The following is a 13,506-nucleotide window of genomic DNA, read 5'->3' as shown; positions in this document are numbered from 1 at the left end:
GTGGACAGTCTCGCCTGTTAGGACTTGGGTAGGAACAGAGGGTGTTTCGTGTATATGATCTTTGGTACGTTGAGGGAAAATGCGGAGTCAGGGTTGAGTAGCAAGTTTTATTTGGACTGTGTCTGGAGACGTTTCAGTGCGTGGCTCTCTTCTGTCAGACTACTCTGAGGTGCCTTAGGTAAGCATTTTTTTTATACACCAGCTCGAGTCTCCCAGCTCTTACTAGCTAGGTAGCGTCAGCACACTACTGTCTAACTTCAGTGTTTTTTAATTGAGCTACGTTCACAGCAGCAGCTGGGCCAGTATTTTGATGATCAGCTGTATTTAGCTATGTGCAGTGTGTAAGATCACCCTACTCTGCCTCTGCCCTGGCGGAGACACGCATCTCCCACCTGTCATCGCAAACCTGTAGCCTGTACCTGATAACGCATCCATGAGTGTGGTTGTACTGAACACATGCTTGAGCTGAGAAGTGAGACTTGAATGTTATGGATCTTTCCATTCATCATTAACGCAATGTACACCTCTTCATTCCTCGTAGATATGCAGTATGGGAGGCCAGCCGTCCATTGATATCAGTGTCCATGTGGTGATTGTTGGAGGTGGCTTTGGTGGAATTGCAGCTGCCCAGAAACTGAAACATCATGGTGTGCCCTTTATGCTGATTGACCTCTTAGATGCCTTTCATCACAATGTTGCAGCTCTGCGTGCTTCTGTTCAAAGTGGTATGCCATCAAATATAACAGCTTTACACCATGTTCTTGTATGCCTAGTCAAAAATGATTGAATATATATCTAATATATATCTACTGTTTCTGAAGTTTAGCGTTCTGTGAGTTTAGACTCTTTGTGGTTGTGGTCTTAGAAGAGGCTGTGTGACTGTAGAATGTGAGAAAAGTTTGGGATAGGATTCTGGACCTGTAGGACCTCTAGGATTAAGAGTCACAGGGTCACAGATAGCTAAAGGTTTTCTGGAGGGTAAACTGGAAGCCGTGGAGCATCCTTCAAACTGTAGTCATATTATAACTGCAATTTCTCTTTGCAGGCTTTGCACAGAAGACCTTCATTCCATACAAAGAGACTTTTGGGCTGAGTTTTCTCCAGGGTCGTGTAATACGGATAGACACTGCTGCGCAGTATGTTGTGCTTGACAATGGAAAGGTGAGTGATCTTTCATTAGTGTTTTATTACACTGGAAAACTTTCTTTTATGATAAATATATTTTAAAGTATGACTTGAGAATGTAACCATGTTTACAGGAAGTTGGATATTCCCACCTCATCCTGTGCACCGGTACAGACGGACCCTTTCCCGGCAAATACAATGCTGTGGATTCCTACCAGAAAGCCATTGAGAAGTATGAGGACTTTGTGAAAGAGGTGGACTTTCCTATTCTCATACTCATTGGACCCCTGTTCAGCATGTGTTATGATGTTATCCAGTGAACAGGAAGGCAGGCGGAGGTTTATTTACATTTTGCGTGCACGTGCGATTCTTTCTCAGATCCAGGCATCAGACTCTGTTCTCGTGGTTGGAGGTGGAGCCACCGGGTTGGAAATGGCTGCTGAGATCAGGACAGAATATCCAAACAAGAAGGTAGTAGTTAATCACATCGTTGACAACCTTAAACCAAATCAACATATTGATTAGAGGGTGGTTTATTCATGGTCGTCTTTGTGATTCTCTCAAAAGTCCTGTGTTAAGCCAAATAAGAGATTTCAGTTATTGTAAATTACTAAATTGACTGAGATGTTGTAGTTCTCCACTGCAGTTCTCTTCTCTAATAGAATTATACATAGGTAAGACTATTAGGAGATATTGTAATCCAAGTCAGAAATGACAGGCATGTCCTGGCTGGAAATATAGATTAGGTAAAGTAAAGGATTCAAGGGTTCAAGGAGGCTTTATTGTCATTTGCATCACATGTGGTACATTGGGTGGAACAAAATTGAGATCTCAAGGTCCCAGTTACACCCAAAGAGCAATTACTGAATAAATAAAATAATAATAATAGAAAAATCTAGAATATAAAGGAAACAGGACACACACAGTTAGTTTATGATGCCCAAAGCAAATGGACTAAAGAAGTAGGGGCACCAGGTATTGAAATAAACTGTACCGTAGAAAGAAGGTTGTTTAACCATGATTTTTATCACAGGTGATTCTAATCCACTCTCGTGAGTCCCTGGCTGATCCAGAGCTCCTCCCCAGTGTGAGAGAGCAGGCCAAGCAGGTGCTGCTGGAGAAGGGAGTGGAACTATTTCTTGGTAACCCTCTCGGTTGTGTTACACCATTGTTTTCATTTGAACGAATCTGTAGTATACTCACTAATTTTTCTTAGTAATAGCAGCTAAATATCACTGTATAAATAAAGAAACACAGAGCCATGGCAACAGATAGAGCCATTTGAATGTTTACATAGTTTTATGACTGGATAAATGGCTCTATGCCGATATGCTGGTCCTTTTAGTGGCTCTATATATTAAGAAAAAAAGTTCCTAACACTAATATATGAAAATAATCTGTGTTCAGCGCTGTGCAAGACTTAAAATGTAGACACATCTTCTGTTGGCTTAAATTAACACGCTAAAATGAACATGTACCTTAATATGTTTTTATTGTGTATTACAATACAGTGTATTGTAATGATTTTGATAAATATGAATAGTAGATCAATATTCTGCTCCGCATGTTTGTTGCTGGGTTTGCAGTGACACATTTACCTTCTGTCATTTTCTTCTTTTTCCACATGTTAACAGGACAAAAGGTGTCAAATCTGAACGAGCTGGAGTTTAACGTGACTCGGAAGGGCACAGTGGTGAAGACTGATAAGAACGAGCAGCTCACTGTTGATCTTGTCATTTGCTGCACGGGGAACAAAATCAACTCAGATGCTTATAGTTCCAGTCTAGGTCAGTTGAGTTTTCTCTTATCGTGGGTGAAAAAACTGTCATGTCATGGAAAACCAAACACTTAACACAAGATTTTTAAACAATGTGCACAAAGGCCTTTCTCAGTTTCAAATGAAGTTCAATTCTAAAGCCTAAAGCAGCAGATGAGTGGATTGAATGACGATTAATTTTTTATCAACAGATAAAGCATGTCAGGAATGACTGGTATGTCAGTGACGACATACGACGGTTTCTTTGATAGTATCAAAGCATTGTGAACAGCAATGCAAAATATTTCCTCTTGTTACTTGCAAGACTATTTCTAATTCATGAATTTAACTTGCACTCAAAAAAGCAAATGGACAGATTGAAAAAACCTACAAATGTTATTTAGTCCACACATAAAGTAGCTTTTCAGATTGTACAAATACGCTATAAATAAATTATAATTTGAGTAAATTGTATTGGGCAAACTCTGGCAAAATTTGGCGATTCATTTTTTTCAATTACATTACCCTTTTGAATACCATTGCCTTAAAAACAGCAGCCAGATTCAAATTATGGCAGCAAATTAAAAAGAAAATGGAGATACAAGATGTTTGCATGACCACAACAGCAATATGCTGTATATCACTTAGTCTAGGTCAGCATTGAAACTATTATGAACTGTTGTAATATCTCCACCTAACTCCCAGTTTCAGCACTGATCCAGTCTATACTTTTTCTACATTTGCTTCTGTCTGTGTGCTCGTGCTCCAGGTGGCTGTATGGCCGAGAATAAGGCCCTAAAGGTGAATCAGTACATGCAGGTGGAAGGCTTTACCAATATATATGCTGTCGGAGACTGTGCCAATATCAACGAACCCAAGATGGCCTATCATGCTGGTCTCCATGCAACAGTTGCTGTCACCAATATTATTAACAGCCTGTCTGGAAAGGCACTGACATCATACCACACAGGTAGGCTACTTTTGGGTAGAGATTGGGACTGTACTAACACGTGTTTTCTCACCTCTGTACATTTTATGGTGTAGCATTATCCCTTTATGCTCTTGGTTGATGTTTCGAAGTATAACAAACATGTGACATATTCAGATTGTAATTCTGCTCTGTTCTCTTAAAGGAAATGTGACAATGCTGTTGGCTATGGGCAGAGATGATGGAGTGGGCCAGTTTAATGGCTGGAAGCTACCTCGCTTCCTAGTTACCAAAGGAAAGAGTCAGGGTCTGCTGCTTTGGAAGAGCTGGAGAGAAATGGAACAGAAAGCCCCCTAGAAGGTAGCTCTAGGTACAGCACATGTTTAGGCTATAAAGCCAACCTCGTTGTAAGAGCATACCAGTTCATGCACAGTAGATATACATGTCTAACATTTTTGAAACAGTGAAAACAATCTTTAGGTCTGTTTTAAAATGACATACAGAATAATCATGCCTCATTTCTGTGAGCATTGAAGTTGTTATTCTTTCATATGTGAACAAAATAAGATTTATAAAATTGTTGCTTAAGATGCAGTTGAAGTTGATTGTATCAGACTGTGCTGTTCATTTCATGCTGTTCAGTAGGTATATGAAATATACATCAGACATTGTTGAGTGAGCAATCATCCCATTTATTACAGCATCTAGAACAGATTACAATGTGAAAAAAGAATAAAACATAAAAAAAAAATAAAATATATATATTTTTACCTGCAGTATGAAGTAGCTATTTTTTTATAGAAAGGTATGTGTTTTTCACTGTAAAATCATGTCTGAATTACTTCTGTTTCAGAATCATGGTTAAAATCAAATCTAAACACAACCTCAGTGACCTAAATACTGAACAGATTATACAAATTATGTAAATTTAAAAAATGTTACAAGGTCGTCTGCAACTCTTTGGTGAAAGATGATCTACATGTCACCTCTAGGTGGAGACAAATGTACACACTAGTGACAATGACTTGACTCACAGTTCCTACTGTAAGTATAGATGTAGAGACAGTTGACCTCACCTTTGGAGATATTACTGTTACTAGATCCTGTTTTTGAGTTCTGTGGATTAGCCTTAATCTCTGTGGTGTGTTTGTGGATTATTATAAAACCACATATTTTGCTTTCCAGTGCAAGTAAACTCAAAATATTATTATTTCTCAACTACAAACATGTTCACACACACACACATATATATATATATATATATATATATATATATATATATATATATATATATATATATATACCTTCTAGCATTTGGGCCGATAAATGACACTTTTGGTGTTCTAAACGTGCCTAATGCGCCACAAGAAGTTTCAAATTGAGTTTTGAAGAAGTTTCAAACTTCGCCCCAATTTATGATTAAATAGTAAGTATTATTCCCCTCTGTTAGATAGCAGAGTGCAGCCAAATTACAGATGTTCCAGTATGCATGTTTATCAGACTGTTAAACAGGAGCATATTTTATGTATCATAATGTAGTATTAACTGGAATTTAGGATATCAAAAAAACTGACCCAACTAATGGCATTATTATGTAGTATATCATTGCTGTTGTGCATAAAAAGCTTTTGACATTTTGACATAATATGAATCTGGTATTTGTTCTTCAGAATTTGATGATAAATGGATCATAATTGCCTGATGCTCCAAAACGACTTAAGAATAAAATCGTCTTACTTTTCAGCTAAAACCTTTTTCAAGGTTTTTGTGTGACAGTGGCAGTGGCAGTATAACAGTACACAGAATATACATATAAGACTGGATTAAAACTGTTTTTGTTCCTGTAGAAACAGTAGAGCTTTGGATTAAAACATTATACAGTATTATTTTAGAAATCTTTGTGGGATATTGAATTCATAGTGTTTTGCTGCTGTTTTATTTTGCAGATATGATTACGCTGATACACTGATTCTGATTGGATACAGTTTATTTGGTCATTTAAAGTATGCATGATATTAAAAAGGGGCATGGGTGGAAGAGGAAATTGGAAAAAAAGACATGTTTGAAAGGGAGCCTATATATTGTAACAAAAATGAAAGTCCAAGACTTTTGAAAGAGCACTATGTCTTTAGGTCTGTTTTAAAATGACATACAGAATAATCATGCCTCATTTCTGTGAGCATTGAAGTTGTTATTCTTTCATATGTGAACAAAATAAGATTTATAAAATTGTTGCTTAAGATGCAGTTGAAGTTGATTGTATCAGACTGTGCTGTTCATTTCATGCTGTTCAGTAGGTATATGAAATATACATCAGACATTGTTGAGTGAGCAATCATCCCATTTATTACAGCATCTAGAACAGATTACAATGTGAAAAAAGAATAAAACATAAAAAAAAAATAAAATATATATATTTTTACCTGCAGTATGAAGTAGCTATTTTTTTATAGAAAGGTATGTGTTTTTCACTGTAAAATCATGTCTGAATTACTTCTGTTTCAGAATCATGGTTAAAATCAAATCTAAACACAACCTCAGTGACCTAAATACTGAACAGATTATACAAATTATGTAAATTTAAAAAATGTTACAAGGTCGTCTGCAACTCTTTGGTGAAAGATGATCTACATGTCACCTCTAGGTGGAGACAAATGTACACACTAGTGACAATGACTTGACTCACAGTTCCTACTGTAAGTATAGATGTAGAGACAGTTGACCTCACCTTTGGAGATATTACTGTTACTAGATCCTGTTTTTGAGTTCTGTGGATTAGCCTTAATCTCTGTGGTGTGTTTGTGGATTATTATAAAACCACATATTTTGCTTTCCAGTGCAAGTAAACTCAAAATATTATTATTTCTCAACTACAAACATGTTCACACACACACACACACATATATATATATATATATATATACCTTCTAGCATTTGGGCCGATAAATGACACTTTTGGTGTTCTAAACGTGCCTAATGCGCCACAAGAAGTTTCAAATTGAGTTTTGAAGAAGTTTCAAACTTCGCCCCAATTTATGATTAAATAGTAAGTATTATTCCCCTCTGTTAGATAGCAGAGTGCAGCCAAATTACAGATGTTCCAGTATGCATGTTTATCAGACTGTTAAACAGGAGCATATTTTATGTATCATAATGTAGTATTAACTGGAATTTAGGATATCAAAAAAACTGACCCAACTAATGGCATTATTATGTAGTATATCATTGCTGTTGTGCATAAAAAGCTTTTGACATTTTGACATAATATGAATCTGGTATTTGTTCTTCAGAATTTGATGATAAATGGATCATAATTGCCTGATGCTCCAAAACGACTTAAGAATAAAATCGTCTTACTTTTCAGCTAAAACCTTTTTCAAGGTTTTTGTGTGACAGTGGCAGTGGCAGTATAACAGTACACAGAATATACATATAAGACTGGATTAAAACTGTTTTTGTTCCTGTAGAAACAGTAGAGCTTTGGATTAAAACATTATACAGTATTATTTTAGAAATCTTTGTGGGATATTGAATTCATAGTGTTTTGCTGCTGTTTTATTTTGCAGATATGATTACGCTGATACACTGATTCTGATTGGATACAGTTTATTTGGTCATTTAAAGTATGCATGATATTAAAAAGGGGCATGGGTGGAAGAGGAAATTGGAAAAAAAGACATGTTTGAAAGGGAGCCTATATATTGTAACAAAAATGAAAGTCCAAGACTTTTGAAAGAGCACTATGTCTTTAGGTCTGTTTTAAAATGACATACAGAATAATCATGCCTCATTTCTGTGAGCATTGAAGTTGTTATTCTTTCATATGTGAACAAAATAAGATTTATAAAATTGTTGCTTAAGATGCAGTTGAAGTTGATTGTATCAGACTGTGCTGTTCATTTCATGCTGTTCAGTAGGTATATGAAATATACATCAGACATTGTTGAGTGAGCAATCATCCCATTTATTACAGCATCTAGAACAGATTACAATGTGAAAAAAGAATAAAACATAAAAAAAAATAAAATATATATATTTTTACCTGCAGTATGAAGTAGCTATTTTTTTATAGAAAGGTATGTGTTTTTCACTGTAAAATCATGTCTGAATTACTTCTGTTTCAGAATCATGGTTAAAATCAAATCTAAACACAACCTCAGTGACCTAAATACTGAACAGATTATACAAATTATGTAAATTTAAAAAATGTTACAAGGTCGTCTGCAACTCTTTGGTGAAAGATGATCTACATGTCACCTCTAGGTGGAGACAAATGTACACACTAGTGACAATGACTTGACTCACAGTTCCTACTGTAAGTATAGATGTAGAGACAGTTGACCTCACCTTTGGAGATATTACTGTTACTAGATCCTGTTTTTGAGTTCTGTGGATTAGCCTTAATCTCTGTGGTGTGTTTGTGGATTATTATAAAACCACATATTTTGCTTTCCAGTGCAAGTAAACTCAAAATATTATTATTTCTCAACTACAAACATGTTCACACACACACACACACATATATATATATATATATATATATATATATATATACCTTCTAGCATTTGGGCCGATAAATGACACTTTTGGTGTTCTAAACGTGCCTAATGCGCCACAAGAAGTTTCAAATTGAGTTTTGAAGAAGTTTCAAACTTCGCCCCAATTTATGATTAAATAGTAAGTATTATTCCCCTCTGTTAGATAGCAGAGTGCAGCCAAATTACAGATGTTCCAGTATGCATGTTTATCAGACTGTTAAACAGGAGCATATTTTATGTATCATAATGTAGTATTAACTGGAATTTAGGATATCAAAAAAACTGACCCAACTAATGGCATTATTATGTAGTATATCATTGCTGTTGTGCATAAAAAGCTTTTGACATTTTGACATAATATGAATCTGGTATTTGTTCTTCAGAATTTGATGATAAATGGATCATAATTGCCTGATGCTCCAAAACGACTTAAGAATAAAATCGTCTTACTTTTCAGCTAAAACCTTTTTCAAGGTTTTTGTGTGACAGTGGCAGTGGCAGTATAACAGTACACAGAATATACATATAAGACTGGATTAAAACTGTTTTTGTTCCTGTAGAAACAGTAGAGCTTTGGATTAAAACATTATACAGTATTATTTTAGAAATCTTTGTGGGATATTGAATTCATAGTGTTTTGCTGCTGTTTTATTTTGCAGATATGATTACGCTGATACACTGATTCTGATTGGATACAGTTTATTTGGTCATTTAAAGTATGCATGATATTAAAAAGGGGCATGGGTGGAAGAGGAAATTGGAAAAAAAGACATGTTTGAAAGGGAGCCTATATATTGTAACAAAAATGAAAGTCCAAGACTTTTGAAAGAGCACTATGTGAAGACTATGTGGAATATGTTGAACTGTGGTAACGCAACACAGATTCAGTCAATACTGCGAAAACAGTGACCCCTGGTGGTGAGGCCAACACTGTTCTCCGATATAAAAAAAAATTCCCTACCTTCTTCGAATTAAATTATTGTAGAACTTAAGCCATCACAAATTTTATCACATAAAGGTTTTACTACTTTCTCCAGAAAATTTTTAAATACACCTAATAAAAGACGATTGTACATGTGAAGCCAGGTTCATGTGGTTCATGTGGATCCAGTGGTTCACATGTCACAAGGATGATTCAGTATGAGAAATCTGGTTATTTTGATTTGCATTGGCATTAGATTTACTTGAATTATCATGATGCAGTAAAATTGAGAGTATATAGATATTTTAGTACAGTAGCCCTAATAATTCTTCCAAATTATGTATATCAGTTTAAAATATCTGCCACTCATGTTTTAAGCGATTATCTGCAGATGCTGATACCTGTGTCAGGCCTATGATATGATTTATCATTCTGCCAGAGAACTGTTTTAACAGTTGTGGAGAAAACTTGACAATCACACTTAACCAACTTGCATGTGGACAGTTTTATACTGGTGTTCATGAAATTATTTAAAGTATTAGTAAGTGGCTTCAGGTTTATATAGTTTAGTACGTTTAGGTCTACTGTCATACATATGATCATCATGCTTTGTATGAACATATATATGGTCTAGTACTGAAGGCATTTACAATTTTGGCTGAATTGGTGGATAAAAAAATCTTCTCTATTAAATGTCATACACACTCGCTGAGTTCTTTATTAGGAACACTATACTAATACTGGGTACACCCTTTGCTCACAAAACAGCTTCAGCTCTTTGTGACATGGATTCACAAACAAAGATTCCTTTGCAATTCTGGTCCATGTTGACATGACTGCAACACAATTCCTCATGCTGCAAATCTCCCGTTCTACCACATCCCAAAGGTGTTCTAAAGTACTCATGTCCCATGACTGGGATCCAGTCAAGACATGTTATAGTCTATAGACTTTTACTTTGTAACATTGTGCATTGTCATGCTGGAAGTAGCCATTAGAAGACAAAATAAATGTGGTCATGAAGGAATGGACATGGTCAGCAACTATACTCCAACAGCCTGTGGCATTCAATTGATGATTGATATTAACAGGCTCAAAGTTTGCCAAGAAAACATTCCCCACAGCATTACACTACTTCCACCAGTCTGGACTGTTGACACAAGGCCGGTTGGGTTCATGGATTCCTGACCTTGGCTTAATATTTTAACCCTGCTATCTGTGTGCTGTCCACAGCAGGCCGAGATTTATCCTCTATGTTTTTCAGTCTTTAAATGACCAGTTATAGTGAGCCTGTATGCACCACAGCCTTAGCTTTGTGCTCTTGGCTGACAGAAGTGGATTCTGACATTCTGACAATCTTTCTCTACTGACCTCTTTTAGCAAGGTGTTTCCATCCGCATAATCACTGCTCACTGGGTGATTTTCTTTATTATACAATTATTTTCTTTATTAAACACAATTGTCTTGCAGCAACAATGATGCCATGCTCAAAATCACTGAGATCGTGAACATTACCTAAAGCTGCTGGCGTGTAAAATCTAACTACCCATGCAGTCTGCCTTTACAAATATTTGTGAAAGAATTGATCTTAAAAAGAGATTCCCTTCTTAATATTTCACAATCAATTGAGTGGTATTATTGAAAAGTGGAAGCATTTATGAACCACAGCAACTTGGCCACAAAGAGGTAGTGCACATAAAGTTACAGTGCAGGGTCGCTGGATGCTGAGGCACATAGTGTATAAATGTTGCCAATACTCTGCTGACTTGATAAAAAAAACCCTTTAAAAATGTTTTTAAAATAAAAGACACATAGAAAAACTAGAACTGCACAGTTCCAGACCTGTCTTTATAGCTGCAAAATGGAGGATAACTCAATTTTAATGTCTGAGGATTTAGAATGGGATGTAATAAAAGTGCCTGTAGGTGTCCCAGTACTTTTGTCAATATAGTGTAATTTGATTGTAAGACTATAAGAATACATGACATTATGCACTCCAGCATGCTTCAGAGCAAAATCTAGTTGACTCTGCTGGGATGCTAAAATTGGACTGTGACTGGATCTCGCAGCAGGATAATGATATCAGGATTGTACAAAAATGGCTCACTGACCACAGAATTGAGCGTTTGTAATGGTGATCTCAGAGCTGAAAGGGGAAGAATGGTCTCATATGCCTTGCTGTGTTCTGACACCCTATTATATACTGGTAATATCTCATTCTTAAGCATATTAAGTACTTCTTAATCCTGCTCAGAGGGACCAACTATGCTTCATGGATTGTATCAGGGGTGTGTTAGGGAAGAGAACAGTTCAAACTGTGCAGGGCAATGGAGGTCCCGGAGCAGAATTGAAAAACAGTGCTATATTTGTTTGGCTTACATTGGCTGTAGTAGTTGTAGCTTTCCCCAAGCCAGTTTAGGTCACACTGTCCCTCAGCATGGGTTATCTCCAGCATTGTCAATTCAATTTGCCATAAAATGAATTATCTACAGTGTAATTAATCACTGGGTATGAGTCATTAAGCAATCTGCATGCTGTTCCCACAAACTCACTACTGTAGACCTTATTTCTTGTCCATGTCCTGCCATTATTTTATTTTATTTTACAAGGCCAATATTTTCCGATTATAGGAATAAATGCTCCTCTGTGCTGGTCTAAATTGAAAACAACATTATTTGATGGGGTCAACGTGGAGTTTATACTGACAAAAACTCAAGTTTATGTAATTTACTGATTTATCAAGAAGCATTTACTTCTCTGTGTATAGGTGCATACACACAGCTTAGTGCCATAAAACTAGGCCTACAACATTCTGTATGTACACTAGCTTAATATCAGTTCTTTCTAAGCCAGCATATTACCATCTGTGCATGTACCTATACTTGTACCATTCACTACTGTCTAATAAGACAAGAAATACACAATAAACAGAAACAGCTTAACAAGTTATAATGAAATATATAGGAAATATATTTGAAATATTTGTGGAATAACAAGAAGACAAAATATAGAATTTGCTCATATGACTTCACAAATATTTCACAATAATTTCATGCCTGGCTCAAAATTGTGAGATTGTGAACATTACCTGAAGCTGCTGGTGCATAAAATCAGGTACTTAGCCATTAGCCTGCAGTCTATTTGTGAAATAATGGATCTTTAAAAGAGCTTCCAATTCTATTTCTATTGTCAACATTTCTATTTTTCTGTTCATTTGTCTGTTACATAATTTTAACACAGTATAAAAAATTTTAAGTTTTTTAGATTGTTAAAAAAAAACATTGTTTTGTTATAGTGCATATCATTGCAGTGTAAAGCATTATTATATACACTATATGGACAAACGTATCGGGGCATCTGCTCATTTATTGTTTTTCCAAACTTAAGGGGTGTTAAACAGGTTTTCCTGCTTTGTTGGATTGATGGTTTCTACTGTCCAGGGAATTCCAGGGAACACAGTTCCACTGCTCCACGGCTCAATGCTAGAGGGCTTTATACCCCCATGCCCTTGCCTGGCATTAAGCATGTTGCCAATTGGTACATGTTTATCTGCTCCAGAGAGTCATATTCTATTGGCTGTCATTCTCTAAAGGGACTAGACAAGCTATATATGTGTGTGTGTGTGTGTGTGTGTGTGTGTGTGTGTGTGTGTGTGTGCGCATGTGCATATCTGTGACAGCAAAGGGTGCTTAACGTAGCTGAATGCATTTATTATGTCCACAAACATTTGGACATAAAGTGTAGATAGACTACACTGTTTAACCAACATTGCTTAATATATTTGCAAGCCCATCTTCTAGAAATTCACTTAGTTACAAAGGGTGATTTTTGGAAATCAAACTCCAGCAGTTTTCTGTCATGTTAAAAAAAAGACCTTTTGTAAACACACTGTGGCCTGTTAAATATATTTTATGTTATGCCCCAATAAATATTAGTGTACATTGGAAATGAAATAATTTTGTTGTATGTAATTTCCAGTCCTGACAAACAACTTTTTCTGCTTGTAATTCCCAAGACAAACCAAGTATGTCAGGCATCTTAACCTTGTCCTCAGAGTTCATGGAAGCAGAGCGACATAACAGTGAACTGATTCATCCATCTTTCTGCCTCTTTCCTTTGACTCTTTCAAAGCAGTCACAGGACACGGAGGTTAAATTGTGTCATGGACGGGGCCGCATGCATATCTCCCCTTTTTCATTTGAGATGGAAATTGAATGTGGAAATGAGGTTTTAGAGG

The 13,506-nt window shown here is 36.1% G+C and overlaps 1 protein-coding gene across 1 annotated transcript; it reads left to right on the top strand.

The window, feature by feature from the left end:
* aifm2 (AIF family member 2) lies at positions 1-7,675 on the top strand. The gene is made up of 9 exons (XM_072677947.1): positions 1-178; positions 542-725; positions 1,046-1,161; positions 1,260-1,379; positions 1,504-1,596; positions 2,159-2,267; positions 2,760-2,912; positions 3,651-3,851; positions 4,015-7,675. The coding sequence occupies exons 2-9, from the start codon at positions 551-553 to the stop codon at positions 4,164-4,166; spliced, it is 1,119 nt and encodes a 372-aa protein (XP_072534048.1). The 5' UTR covers positions 1-178; positions 542-550; the 3' UTR covers positions 4,167-7,675.
* Positions 7,676-13,506: the final 5,831 nt, after the last annotated feature.

Source organism: Salminus brasiliensis, chromosome 4 (genome assembly GCF_030463535.1).
Source record: "Salminus brasiliensis chromosome 4, fSalBra1.hap2, whole genome shotgun sequence".
In the NCBI taxonomy this organism is placed as follows: Eukaryota; Metazoa; Chordata; class Actinopteri; order Characiformes; family Bryconidae; genus Salminus; species Salminus brasiliensis.
Note: the sequence above shows the minus strand (reverse complement) of the source record. Positions and strands in the feature narration are given on the sequence as shown.

Excerpts from the sequence above, each read along its gene's own strand:
- aifm2 (XM_072677947.1), top strand. The coding sequence starts at position 551 with ATGGGAGGCCAGCCGTCCATTGATATCAGTGTCCATGTGGTGATTGTT. Across the intron at positions 726-1,045 it reads GCGTGCTTCTGTTCAAAGTG|GCTTTGCACAGAAGACCTTC; the intron begins GTATGCCATCAA and ends TTCTCTTTGCAG. Across the intron at positions 2,268-2,759 it reads GGGAGTGGAACTATTTCTTG|GACAAAAGGTGTCAAATCTG; the intron begins GTAACCCTCTCG and ends ACATGTTAACAG.